The 15,150-nt window shown below is 38.8% G+C and overlaps 1 protein-coding gene across 1 annotated transcript in view; it reads left to right on the forward strand.

The window, feature by feature from the left end:
* Nucleotides 1-15,150, forward strand: part of LOC137284765 (uncharacterized) — a 48,914-nt gene that overhangs the window by 13,263 nt on the left and 20,501 nt on the right. The window contains exons 5-7 of the mRNA XM_067816734.1: nucleotides 8,098-8,193; nucleotides 9,393-9,882; nucleotides 11,803-13,511. Coding sequence (XP_067672835.1) covers nucleotides 8,098-8,193; nucleotides 9,393-9,882; nucleotides 11,803-13,511 — 2,295 coding nt within the window. The remainder of the gene's footprint in view (nucleotides 1-8,097; nucleotides 8,194-9,392; nucleotides 9,883-11,802; nucleotides 13,512-15,150) is intronic.

Genomic DNA, 15,150 nt, shown 5'->3' on the forward strand with positions numbered 1-15,150 from the left:
GACCTGTCACCGATGAGATATCGCTATTTCCATCGCGAAAACCGTTTGTTGACATGTGATGTCAAACTACAAAAAAATATGGGATTTTGGCGAAATATTATGTATTTATATATGTATCAATCATAAATATTCTAGCTAAATATGCTGTTTAGAGACAGAACCGAAATCATCACAAAATGAACCGTACAGTAAATCTAACAGAGAGTATCGTATAGCGCATAGTCAGGGTGGGAACTGTTTCTGGGAGGGAAATATCACGTGTCAAATATTGTAATTTTATATATGCAGATCCATTTCAGTAGATGATTTTAGCTTTCATTGTTCACTATTTACTATGCAGTAACAGTTTGCAGAGGCCTACACTCTACAGTACGGCTGTAATATGGGCTCTGTGGTGAAAATGGCACCATTTGAATGGCACTGGTTTCATATCACGCGATCTCACACCGTGTTATCCAATTTTAATATTGTTGATAAATACATCAAACTAAAGGGGACATGTTGCTCTCTATGTAACACGATGTTACAGATTGAAAACGGTCTTAACTTGCAAATGGCGAGCACTTGAAAATAGGGGATTTTTTTCCTGATAGGCCTCCATTCTACAGCTGTTAGTGCGTCAGTTGGGCTGCAGGGGTGAAAATATGGCACGTTTTGAGCGGCACTAGTTTCTTATTGCACGATCTCACGCCATGTTACCCTATTTTAATATTGTTGATGTATACATCACAATAAAGAGGAAATGATGCTTTTTATGTAACACGATGAAGCAGATTGAAAGCGCACTTACCTTGCAAATGGCGAGCACTTGAAAATGGGGGAGTTTTTCAAACGTCAATTCCACACAGTTCCTTTTAATTCGTCGAAACATAAAATATACAACATGAAAGACCATCTTCTGATCTTATGGTACACCATTTTTTATGACATTTCAACTCAGAACGGCAGCACCACGGTGCTTTGAAAATACCCCGACGAAACTGGGCACTGCAATGAAGTGGTCCACGGGACAGGACCTTTGACAGACTGCCAAAGCTGACATTCACCATGCTGTCGCTAATTAACTGAACAAACAACAAATACCATTTTTTGATATTATTTACTTATATATGTTGGCTAAATATATCAGAAGAAATAACTGAAAAAGATTCAGTAGTTTTGCTGTAGTATACAATCAAAGAAAATATTCCAGGGTAATTAGCCAAATCCAATCAATTAGTGGGAGCCAGTGGTATAGCTACAGTGTTATATATGTAAATGTAAATATACATTATGTTAAGGTGTAGAAATACATAGGTATCTTTGACATCTTACATGCCATGTTGGCTTACTAAGTATGATCAAGAACAATCATGGCTGCAAGAAATAAATACCCCAATATCCATTTGGACGTTTGGATGACTGTGGTTATCTTTCACCATTGTGACAATGTCATTCACGGTTGATACTGTTGCATTGCAATCCTTCTCTGTGCATTTCCAGGAAATCCAGTCCCGTTTCCTTTTGTTGCCACCATGAGATGTCAGAATAAACTTCTGTTGAAGCTGAGCATTAGCCATTTCGAAATCGAATGTTCACTATGATGTTTCCTCTCATTATTTATGTCTTCATCATTTTGATTGATGATCATGTTTAGACACGGTCAGCTTCCGTGTGTGATGTGTTCACTTCCATCAACCACCAGCCTTGTCACAGGAAATTAGTCATGTGATAAAATAACACCCATACTTCAAAGCGGACCATGGGTCGATGTCCTGAGCCTAATAAAAAATCCAAAGGTCAACTTCGTGAGCCGACACCTGGCAACCTCGGTCTCTAGCCTTCTCTGTGTTACTGTCTCACTGCTGGTACTCCTGGCACTGCTCTTATTGGCAGGCGTCTTCATAAAAAGTGCATAAAGAAGACGTACCCAATGTGTATCAAGTTCATGACATGTGCAAACTGTTCGTGCAGAGCACTAACTATGTGGGAACTTGTAGTGCCGTGACCACACGAACAAGTCATGACAATACACAAGTCCTGCCCGCCCACTTCACGACAAGTTAGAAGGCGTGAACTTAGCACAACCTGTCGCGACCATGTCACATGTGAGTGTCATTGCATGCAGGGCACCACCTGCAGTGTTTGTGAGTAGGTTGCGCAATGTTCATGACTAGTTCATGCAGGTAGCGTGAAGATTATGGGGCCCAGAAATTAGGTACTTTTCGAAAGCTTCTTGGCACACCCATGCGCATCCCCACACAGTTTATGCACTTTTCACAACAGTTTATGTATAGTATACTCATTGGCTCACAAATTGCGTACCAGTGTGAGGACAATATTTGTGCAAGTGTCAGGGTGGCTTAACACTTTTTCTTGAATCAAGTGCTGTTCTTGAACCTGCATGTAAGGTGGTGGGATATAGTTGATGCCTCAACTGTCTGTTCGCCCTTCCATCTGTCCGTCCATAATCAATCTGTTTTCAGAACATAACTCAAAAACTGTTAAATTTTTATAGACCCAAATTGGTAGATATAAGAAACTGATCCTATGGTTGTGTGGTTGTGCCTTTTGCTACTTACCGATTATTGGCTATTTTTTTTCCATGGAACGTTTTGGTTTTAGTCTAAAGGAAGGGGTGGGCTTAGTTTCTGAAGCACAAGGCAAAACCATTCAATATTTTTCAGAACTCTAGATAAGCTGTGTATCTGGATATTTTACACAGTGAAAATGACCAATTACGCATTGAAAAAAAATTGTAACGTACCAGCTACGCATTAAAAAATTGCAGATGCGCTAAAGGTTTTTCATACATGCGTAAGGAATGTATTTCTAAAACTTGCATGCATAAGAAAACAGACATCGATTGCCAATCTGGTGTTGACAGGTAGAATGAGCAATGCAGCCCTGCATTCAGTAACCCATAGTTCTCCTATATCAGCACTGAATGTTCATGAACTTCGCGGGAAATTTGCCATTGCTGAACACAGGGCTAGCTGCTTCTGTATGTTGGCACACAATCGCCAATTGGCCTGATTAAAAATACCATCCAGTGAAATCGCTCATCTCGGGAATAATTTCATATTTTGCTATGTGATCGTCCATTGGTCTGGTTAAAAATACTGTCCAATCAAATCTCTCGTCTCACAAGTTCTGTTGTTGTTATCAACAAACATGGCGTCACGGTGTGGTAAGAAAAGTTACTGTCAAAGCAAGATATTTACATATCTACAGCCAAAACAAGTTGTCGAAAATTCTTGACCAATTGTCAGAAACATTATAGAAGATCTCATATCATCGTGTTTTAAATCCTAGAGGTGTATTGAGGTATTTTTCAATGATGTATGTCCAAAGTAATCCATGAACCTACATCGAAAAAAACACTATGGCAACAAAGTCGCACTAAAAACAATGAACTGTGTGGCAGCTGAGTTCAAGAAGTTGGGTGTAGACCTAACCAAATGTGTCTCACTATGGCACTGCAGCAATGATGGGAAAGAGAACTGATGCAGGGAAACAAATTACTGCATCAAGCAGTAAGACACTTTCATTGAAGAAGATTCAAAAGTTGCTGGAGGAACCCGAGCTGGCTGTGAAGGAACCATATTCTATTCGATGGTTGGGACTGAAGAAGGCTGAGGAGGCAGTGTTTGAAAGTTATGAATCAGTCTTCACAACACTTTCCAAATTTGCAGCTAAAAAAATGCAACAGCGAAAGGTTTGCACAAGCACTTTGCCAGCTACAAAGTAGCACTTGTCACCGCATTTATTCTTGATGTTCACACAGAACTGGCAGTTCTGAGTTGCAGTCTGCAGAAGCAACACCCACTCTTCAGTCAACTGAAGCCTCTTATTGAAGGAACTCTCTGTAAAGTTGAAGCTATGGTGGGTCAAGATGGCCAGGGCTTGACGGACATGAAAACGAGGATTCAAATTGATGACAGCAAAGCATCTGTTGGTGGGGAGGATTTGTTGTACACACAAACCATGGATGAAGAATTTGAAACTCTGAGAATGGAGTATTTGAAGAATGAGACAAAAAAACATTAAGTCTGGGTTCAGGGAAGAGGACAGTGTCATATTCATGGGCATGAGCAAGGTGATGGAGCCACTCACAGTCAACAGTATACATGGTGAAGAGTCAGACGAGACTATTGCACATCTCAGTGACTTGTATGGCACCTAGAAAAATGTGAGGGTGATAGAAGGTAACCTTCTGGAAGGTCTTGTTGAGCATGTAAAACAATTTCGCTCCCTACTTGATCGTGAACAACTCCTTGATGAGTGTCCTAGGTGCAAAAGTATGATAAATGGCACATATTCAAAGCTTCCACCAGCTCAGCTCTGCAAAAGACTGATTCTTCTCCATAAAGATGCTATGCCAAACTGCGCCATCCTTGTCAACATTGCACTCTGTATGGAACTCAACAGAGTTGAGTGTGAGAGGAATTTCAGTGCCCAGAACTGTCTGAAGACAAAGTTTAGGGCTTCTCTTAGTTCCAACATGTTGGATGTGCTTCTCAAAATAAGCATGTGAGTTCATTTTACCCCCATCCCTCTGTTCGTCACTGATTGAGGAAACGAAGACGTAAAGGGAGACTTTTCAGTGATTGAAAGTCTCGTCCTGCTAAAGTACCTAAATCCAGCAGCCACGCCGAATGACAATACACAAGGACTGTAACTTTTCTGCAATGTTTAACAGAAGGAAACGTAAGGATGGTTTAAACTTCGAGAATAATAAAATTGAAGTCAATGATACTTGCCTTGTATTTATTGCTGTGTCAAAGATGGTTTATTGATTTCTGATCCCTCAACAATTTATCATGAACAGTGGTTATACATTTAAGTAGTACCCTGAACTGTTTAAATCAAATGCATTTACATAGCACCTAATATCCTTCTGAAACAGTTGCTCACTGGCACTTTACAAATAATCGTTGGTCACCAGATTAAGATGTCATTTTTCTGGCATTCCCCTCATCATCTCAACTCCCAACTCCCTCAACTGACTACCAACGTTTGAGTTACAACATCCTCACAAGGTAGCTATTCACAGATGGACGAAGGGCTTCGTTTCCGGAGCAGAACTCAAAAACCATTCAATATTTTTCAGCAAAATTTCGTAGATATATCAATCAGAACCTAAATTTGTGCCTTTTGCTTTGTACAGGTTTTTGTTATTTATCACTTTCCTGGTTTCCATGGAAACGTTTCGGACTTAGTCTCAAATGTGAGAGGTGTGTTTCGTTTCTGGAACAGAACTCAGTAACTTTGTAATATCTGTCAGTAAAACTTGGTAGATATGTGTGCCAGATCCCAAAGTGGTGCCTTTTGCTATGTATAGGTTTTTGTGATGTATTATTTTCTCGTGTTCCATGGAAATGTTTCTGACTTAATCACAAAATGGAGTGATGGGCTTCGTTTCTGGAGCACAACTGGAAAACTTTCAGCAAAACTTGGCAGATATGTGAGGCAGACAACAAAGTGGTGCCTTTTACTATTTACAAAGTTTCAGCCTTTCTACTTTTCCCGGTTTCCATGGAAACAATTTGCACTTAGTCTCAAAAGTTGAGCAATCGGTTTTGTTTCCGGAGCACAACTTAAAATCCATTTGATATCTTTCAACAGATCTTAACTTCTTTGAGAGGCATGTTTAGAAGTTGGTGAATCAGATAAGGACAAAACTTTATGGATGAGCAACTTCTTTATTCAGGTGGAGCGACGTTTCAATACAGCTTCTTGTATCGTTGTCTCACTTGCTTGACGTTTCAATACAGCTTCTTGTATCGGTGTAAAGAAGTTGCTCAGCGATAAAGTTTTGTCCTTATCCAACAGATCTTGGCAGACATATGAGACAGATCTTAAAGTGGTGCCTTTTGCTGTTTTCAGATAAATGGCATTTATATTTTTCATGACTTCCATCAAAACGATTCAAACTTAAAAGTATCAAGTAACCTTCACATGATTGGTCCTTTCACACATGTTGGGGCTTGGGGGGGGGGGGGGGGGAGATATATCATCTTCTGTTGACTCTTGATATTTTTTCACGTTTTCCATGGAAACAAATTCGGACTTAGTCTCAAAATGGAGGGATGAGCTTTGTTTCCTGGGCACAACTCTAAAACTATTTGATGTCTTTCAACAGAAGGTGGCAGATATACGAGACAGATCATGAAGTGGTGCCTTTTGCTGTTTACAGATATATAGCATTTATATTTTTCATGACTTCTATGGAAATGATTCAGACTTAGTGGCAACAATCATCAAGTAACTGTCAGATGATTTGTCCTTTCAAATATGTGGGTGCCAGGGGGTTACGTGATCAGACCTTCAAAAACGGATGGGGAGACATCATCATCAAAGAGGAAGGGCAGAAAAAGTGATGATCGAGACCAACCGTTGGATGATGCTTCACCATCAATGTAATAACATTATACACTAAGTTGACTTGATGTATTTTGCTTTTTCTTCACAGAACATGATGTGTTTGTCATGAATTGTTCTTTCAACATCTACATCCTAGGGCTTTCTGATTTTGAGAAATGAAATTTGTTTATCATTTTGGGTATCATTTGTGTTTGTGACTTCTTAAGAAACAGTTGACCATGAAAGGTTAGCCCTGTACTCTTTTCCCACTCTTGTGATGCTGCTTTATCAAATGTTGGATTATATTTGTCCAGAACTGCTGAACTTCAGTTTTCTCAACCATACACTGTGACCATTGTCAGAAACTTCAAACTTGTCATACATATGAAGATCCAGGTTAGAATTGGTCTTCAGCAACCCATGCCTCTTAATAGAGGTGACTGACAGGTGGTCTGGCTTGCTACCTTGGCTTACATGATGATGTTGATCACTGGATTCTCAGGTCAAGACTTAGTTCTTATCCCTTGGCATGTAATGCAGGGTTACGTGATCAGACCTTCAAAAACGGATGGGGAGACATCATCATCAAAGAGGAAGGGCAGAAAAAGTGATGATCGAGACCAACCGTTGGATGATGCTTCACCATCAATGTAATAACATTATACACTAAGTTGACTTGATGTATTTTGCTTTTTCTTCACAGAACATGATGTGTTTGTCATGAATTGTTCTTTCAACATCTACATCCTAGGGCTTTCTGATTTTGAGAAATGAAATTTGTTTATCATTTTGGGTATCATTTGTGTTTGTGACTTCTTAAGAAACAGTTGACCATGAAAGGTTAGCCCTGTACTCTTTTCCCACTCTTGTGATGCTGCTTTATCAAATGTTGGATTATATTTGTCCAGAACTGCTGAACTTCAGTTTTCTCAACCATACACTGTGACCATTGTCAGAAACTTCAAACTTGTCATACATATGAAGATCCAGGTTAGAATTGGTCTTCAGCAACCCATGCCTCTTAATAGAGGTGACTGACAGGTGGTCTGGCTTGCTACCTTGGCTTACATGATGATGTTGATCACTGGATACTCAGGTCAAGACTTAGTTCTTATCCCTTGGCATGTAATGCAGGGAATATTGTTGACACCTCATGAATCTTTCAACAAAACTTAGCAGATTTATAAGACATACCCTAAAGTGGTGACTTTTGTGGAGATTTGGCATGTTTATTTGTATTCCCCTAGCATGTAATGGGGGTAGATATAGTCGATGCCACGTCCATCCATCCGTCCGTAATCATTTTTATCCCCCCTGCATGTAATGGTGGGGGGAACATGGTCAACGCCTCATCTGTCTGTCCATCCGGTGGTGCCTTTTGCTATTTTCAAAGTTTTGGCATTTTTATCCCCCCAGCATGTATTTTTATCCCCCCTCATCCGTCCATTCGCTATTTTCAGATTTTTATACCTTATTTTTCCCTGTTTCCATGGAAACCATTGGGACTTAGTCTCATAAATTAGGGATGAGCTTTGTTTCCTGAGCACAACAGAACGTGGCAGATATACGAGATAGATCATGAAGTGGTGCCTTTTGCTGTTTACAGATATATAGCATTTATACTTTTCATGACTTCTATGGAAACGATTCAGACTTAGTGGAAACAGTCATCAAGTAACTGTCAGATGATTTGTCTTTTCAAATATGTGGGTGCCAGGGGGTTACGTCATCTTCTGATGATTCTTGTTTCAGACCTTCAAAATCGGATGGGGAGACATCATCATCAAAGAGGAAGGGTGGAAAAAGTGATGATCGAGACCAACCGTTGGATGATGCTTCACCATCAGTGTAATAACATTATACACTAAGTTGACTTGATGTATTTTGCTTTTTCTTCACAGAACATGATGTGTTTGTCATGAATTGTTCTTTCAACATCTACATCCTAGGGCTTTCTGATTTTGAGAAATGAAATTTGTTTATCATTTTGGGTATCATTTGTGTTTGTGACTTCTTAAGAAACAGTTGACCATAAAAGGTTAGCTCCTGTACTCTTTTCCCACTCTTGTGATGCTGCTTTATCAAATGTTGGATTATATTTGTCCAGAACTGCTGAACTTCAGTTTTCTCAACCATACACTGTGACCATTGTCAGAAACTTCAAACTTGTTATACATATGAAGATCCAGGTTACATACCCTAAAGTGGTGACTTTTGTGGAGATTTGGCATGTTTATTTTTATCCCCCTAGCATGTAATGGGGGTAGATATTGTCGATGCCACGTCCATCCATCCGTCCATAATCATTTTTATCCCCCCTGCATGTAATGGTGGGGGGGAATATGGTCAACGCCTCATCTATCTGTCTGTCTGGTGGTGTCTTTTGCTATTTACAAAGTTTTGGCATTTTTATCTCTCTCCCTCCCTCCTCCCCCTCGGAACGTGGCAGATATATGAGACAGATTGTGAAGTGGTGCCTTTTGCTGTTTACAGATATATGGCATTTATATTTGTCGTTATTTCCATTGAAATGATTCAGATTTATTCTGAAAAAAACCCAAAACACATCAAGTAACTGTCAATTGATTTGTTCTTTCAAACATGTGGGGATCAGTGGGATATGTCATGTTCTGATGACTCTTGTCATGTTTTTTACACCATCTTAGTTTGCTACTGGTAATGTTCTTACATGTAAGCATGTTACTATCATAGATTAACAATAACATCACTCACTTTCTGCATAACTCTGTGCAGAAGTTGTCTTGAGTGTTTAGGACTAAAGTTTGACGAAACCATGTGCAGTGTCTTTGTGGTAGTATCTTTTAATTATTTGTGCAAGGTCAAGATAAACAATGTTTTTCAGACTTACAAACAAGTCATGATTAGAAAACACTTTAACTTTCCTGATCTGGTGAGCATTGCTCTCATTGGACAAGTGAAAGATTGTACTTATGTGAACAATTGTATGATGTCCTCAGATCTTTGTTAACAGACACTGAGACCATATTTTAATGAGTCTAAATGTGATATTTTTATTTCATTTTCAGTAGCTCTGAACAAGATGAAAAAAATCCTTTTTCAAAGAAGAAGGGAAAAAAAGGGAAAAAACGAAATGCATCCAAGAGTGGTACTGTACCTTCAGTGGATGTGAAAAATGGAAAGGAAAGGAAGTATACAAATGATAGAAATGAGGCAGGTGAAGGAATGTGTTCATCAGATGTGGCCTCAACTACACCAGATGATGATGGGAGTGAGACAGTTACTACAGACAACAGCTGTACAGAAGCAACAGGACCAGATGTTGAATCACCGCATGGTTCAGGCGATATGGAAAATCCAAATACATCAACAGCTAAAAACCTTTCAAGGTCCGATGAGACAAGGAAAAGGAAAGAACAGTTTCTCTCTGAATTTAGTAATGATGAACACTTGTCTGGAAACAGTACGAAGAGAGAAAAAGTTGAAGATGGAAGTTCAACTGTGAAGCCTGAAAATACAACTCATGAGACAGTGACAAAAGGTGTTGAAGAACCAGTGGTATGTTATATTTTCTTTGTCATTTTTACCATCACCCTACCAATCTTTTCAATAGTTCTAGGTTTGGTTATTCACAGTAACATTTAAGAAATATTTGTGTTTCCTGTCAGAAACAATTGGTTTATTTTTGTGCATGTACATCTAAGATCATTTTAAGAAAGCAGTAAAATGTACTGATATCATATGTATAGGGTGTTTTTCTAATACCTACGTGCTATCAGGCCAGAAAAAAACAGTGTTTCCGCATCAGATGTTTGGATATGGTTTCTTTGAAGGGTCCATAAAGTTTGCTGGTTAAATGCTTAAGGATTATGTTAAGTTCCAGTCTTGGGCTTTAAACTTCTCTGTTGATATTGCAGTCTGAACAAGCATAATAGTGCTCAGTTTAGTACTTCCAAGAGTTTATAATCCCCCTGGCATGTAATTTGGGGGGATATAGTCACCGCCTCGTCTGTCCATCCGTCTCTCCGTAATCAATTTGTTTCTGGAGCATAATCTCAAAAAACGTTCAATATTTTTGGACCAAAGTTGATAGATACAGTAATCTGAACCAATGGTTGTGCCTTTTGCTATTTACAGATTTTTGGCATTTTTATTTTTTTGTTCTTTTTCCGTGGAACGTTTTGGTCTAAGTCAAATGGTGTGGTGGGTTCGTTTCTGGAACATAACTAAAAAACAGTTCAATATTTATTTTCAAAACTTGGTAGATATATCCATCAGAACCTAAAATGGTGCCTTTTGCTATTTACAGGTTTTTGTTATTTATCACTTTCCTGGTTTCCATGGAAACAAAAACTTCTATATGTCTTTCTGCAAAACTAGGCAGATATGTAGGGGAGACCCTAAAGTGGTGCCTTTAGCTATTTACAGATTTTTGTGATTTATCATTTTCACAGTTTCTATGGAAACGATTCTGACTTAGTCTCAAAATGGAGGGATGAACTTCGTTTCCAGATCACAACTCGAAAACCATTTGATATCTTTCAACAGATCTTGCAGATATATGAGACAGATCTTTAAATGGTGCCTTTTGCTGTTTACAGATATATGGCATTTATATTTTTCATGACTTACATGGACTTAATCTAAGAAAACATCAAGTAGCTATCAGATGATATGTCCTTTCAAATATGTGGATATGTCATCTTCTGATGACTCTTGCTATTTTTTCCTGTGTCCATGGAAACAGTTTGGACTTAGTCACAAAAGGGAGGGATGGGCTTCGTTTCTGGAGCTTAACTCGAAAAACATTTGATACCTTTCAACAGATCTTGGCAGATACATGAGACAGATCTTGAAGTAGTGCAGTTTGCTGTTTTGTCATAATTTCCATGGAAACTATTCAAACTTCAGAAAAAAACATCAAGTAACATCACATGATTTGTTCTTTGAAATATGTGCAGTCCGGGGGGGATATGTCATCCTCTGATGACTCTTGTTTCTATTTTTTGTCACATCAAACTCAGCTGTGCGTTTCAAATCGCTCAGTAAATGTAAGGTTAAATATGTATTTTGGTGACTAAAATATCGTTCATGTTTATCCTAATTCAAATGCTAGAGTGCCCACGGGAGTTTCCACTACCATTCAGTAATGAGAAGAGATAAGCAATTAGTCAGGATAAGTATATTTTTATTTTAATAAAAACCACATTTTTCTCACATTGTTGTGTAACAGGATGTAAAAGGATGAATATGTGTTGTAAAATAGCTGCATGAAAGTATGTGGAAACACTATTAATCATTTACTCATTAAAATGGATGACTTCTGAAAACCCATTTGAGTTTAAGCATAATCTAAAATGCTAGTAATTTGCAATAACTAAAAACATATCATGACAGGTATATCATTAAAAGGGAATTAGGCAATAATATTTCACATACCTCTCTTGATAAGTTTTATGTTTTGTGTGATTATTTCAGATTCTCAAGAAAGAAGTGCTTCTCTACATTCCTGACAGTGAAATGAAAAAGAAACTTATCAAAGATGTGTTTGCTGAGTTTAAATCTGAAGCTGGATATGGTTGTGTGAAAATGGTGTCTTTGGATGAAAATATGTGGACAAGTTGGAAGGTAGAATTTCCTCCCGATGTTGATAAACTATTTTGTGGAATCACAATACATTACTACAATAGATGGCTCTCACCTTTTGTTCACAAGAGAGAATATGATTGGCAAGCAATGGGAATAAATAACATATTCCGTTGCATTGTAGGTCTGCATCACTATGAAGAAAGTTTCTGTGGTCATGTTTGTCACATTTTACTGAATATCTCAGAATATGGATGTAAAGATGCTCTCATGCAAATTGAAGATCTCACAAGAAATATATTTAAGGACCGCAGAGATATTGAATTAATCTTCAAATTGATGAAAAACTGTTTTGAAAATAGAATACACACCATGTCACCTGACAGCTTGAGTGCCCTGGGATATGTGTATAGCAAACTCTCTGTGAATCAAGATTGCATCAAGTATTCACACTGGATAAATCCAACCATATGTCGGTCCATTCTGAAAGGGTTTAAGGTAATTTCTGTGAAAGACATACCAAGCTCGATGTTATCAGCTTTCCAGTGGATTGCAGAGAGTTTGTGTCAAGTTGCATTTCCTAACAGTCCATGCCACTTTTTCACTGTCCTGGAATACTGCTTTCATCTGTTTTCACCTGAATATTTCTTGGAGGCATTGCAGAAGTCTATTTCAAGAAATACATTCAAGGTACATGACATTGAACAAGTGAGATCAGTTGTCAGAGCAACATACAGTCTAGTGAGCACAGATGATAAACCCTCATATTGCCATTTCTTAGAGACATTGCTACAGCACTTACCGTTGGAATTTGCCCTGGAAGAGGAAGAAAATGTGAGCACTTTTAAAACCGATACCCAGACTATCATTAATATGAAAGTGGAGATTGAATGCTCTTCTCTTATGAAGACAAGAAATATAGGGCAGATGGTTGTGCTCTATGAAATGCTTTCCAAATGGAAAAAAGTTAAAGGAGATATAGCCAGATGTATGGAACGGAAAGTTATTAGTATGTGTGAAAATGCCCACAAGACTCATCAGTTTGACTGCCACAAATTACAGACACTTTTACTTGCAGACAATCTCTTTGATGAACCTTCCTCTCGTGTTGAAGTCTTGAAATTACTGGCAGTGTCAGACAACAAAAAGTTGCACTCTTTGTTCACAGAGATGTTGAAACATGACGTCTTGAATGGTCAAGAAGAAGATTGCCTTCAGGATTTGACCCAGAAATGGTTTGAAAAAGCTATTCAGTCACACTGTAGCGATAGACGATATGTCCGACCAATTGATGATTTACCACATGTCTATGCATATCTGGACTGTGCTTTGTCTGCAGAATGTGTTTCACACAACTGTGTGCTTGTGCAGTCTTTGAAAGAGAGAGCATTTGATTTCTTGAGCACAATAAATGTGCAAGACTTAGTTGACAAATTACTTGAAACTGATTTTGTGGAAGGTTCACACTGCCCGGATGTTTTTGCTGAACATTTACAGACTTATCTGTTAGAAGGAAAACAGGCTGATATGATAGGTATAATTCTATCTAAAGCTGGAACTTCATCTTGGATTGGATATTCACAAAGCAGAAGCTATTCAAAGTAAGTATTGCTTAACCTGTGGCTATTATAAGAGAAAATTAGCGTTGTGATTAGTTTGGATGATGCAATTCTTCCATTGTCTGGCAGTTATTGCTGAACTGGCGTTATAAATGAAAATGAAGATATTTTCTGGGAAATGGTGGCCAATATGTGTGGATGGCTACTGGGGTGAGAAGCAGCAGCGAGGGAGAGCATAATGTCATTACACAATCACCTCTCCGCTATGACAAAGCAGACGAGGTGAGCATAGCGAGCGATGTATTCCACCTACTGTGAAGCAGGCTGGAATTATGATTATAGGGTTTCAGCTGTGAAAGCAGACAACCAGCAGCATAACAACTGAGAACTCCTCAAACTGGCCACAGCGATACAAATCGCCGACCATCCACACAGTACAATATAAGCATTAGAAAAAAACATTGGATACCAGACAACCCAAAGTTTGCAGGGAAAAAACATTGCGGGGAAATTACGGAATGCGCGTGCTCACTTGTTGCCGATCTTTTACTTTATTAGAGTTAATTATCAGTTAAAGCATTTTTAATATTGCGCACAAAAGTGTCCATCGCAGTGGATGACAGGTGCACGCCGTCTGACAAATAATGTTCGTAGCTAGATTTGACTGGATCAATCTGATCATGACGGATGCTGATCCCATGGCACTCTTTAATTCTGTTGGCAAGTCTACGATTGATCTTTTTTCGGGAAAGTTTGAGCTTTTCAATGCTCCCAGCCGCCGGCCACACAACACATGGCAATAGGAATGACCACATCAACCTGGTGTCCGGCAGACGTAGTTTTGCATAAAGTAGATCATATAAGATGTCGTCTTACAGGCACCTGGCAGACATGTGGCACAAGTCGCTTGAACCTAGGTGGATTATGAGACAAGATTTCACAAATGTTCCTCCAACCCCCCACTTGCTCTTGCCATGTAGCTGTCACCAGTAACCCAGGCCACATCTGCAACAAAGATCGAACAGCAGAAAAATGATACAACAACGAATTTAATTAAAGCCAAGGAAGAGTATCTTAATTAGATATGTTAGCTATTTGAGGTTATTTTACTAGATGTGTGGGATGACCATCTACCATACTGCTGAATTATACTTTCATCCAGGCCATTGATCGCCGCAGTTGTAGTAGCGCCTATCCTGAAAGAATGTGAGGTATACTGGGTGACGTCATAACTAGCATGTGATAACGACTTTTTCAGAATCTCCTTAAATTGATAGCGCGTTAATGACAAGTCATCAAAATGGACAAACAGTTGCGCAGCGGTAGTGCATTGTCTGGACGCAAGGTACGCCAGGAGAACATTAACAGGGTATAGTTCTGACACAATAGGAGTGATTAAAAGCACAGTTCCTCTACCGAACTGGTCAGTCTTCAAAAACCTTATGTGCAATGTTAGTCCCCATCCTGAAAATGAAACATCACTGATTTGCAGTGACATTTTTGAACCATTGGCCTGTGAACTGCAAACCAACTCACTGACCCTCAGAAAACCAAAAAAAGGCTAAGGTAAATGCTGATTTAAACATCAGAACTTCATAGGAAGAGTTGCAAATAACTGGCAACACATAAACGATTCGCTGGAGAATTGGTAAAATGATGGGCTTTCGTATGTCCCTTTTAG

This window comes from Haliotis asinina, chromosome 5 (genome assembly GCF_037392515.1).
Source record: "Haliotis asinina isolate JCU_RB_2024 chromosome 5, JCU_Hal_asi_v2, whole genome shotgun sequence".
Classification (NCBI taxonomy): Eukaryota; Metazoa; Mollusca; class Gastropoda; order Lepetellida; family Haliotidae; genus Haliotis; species Haliotis asinina.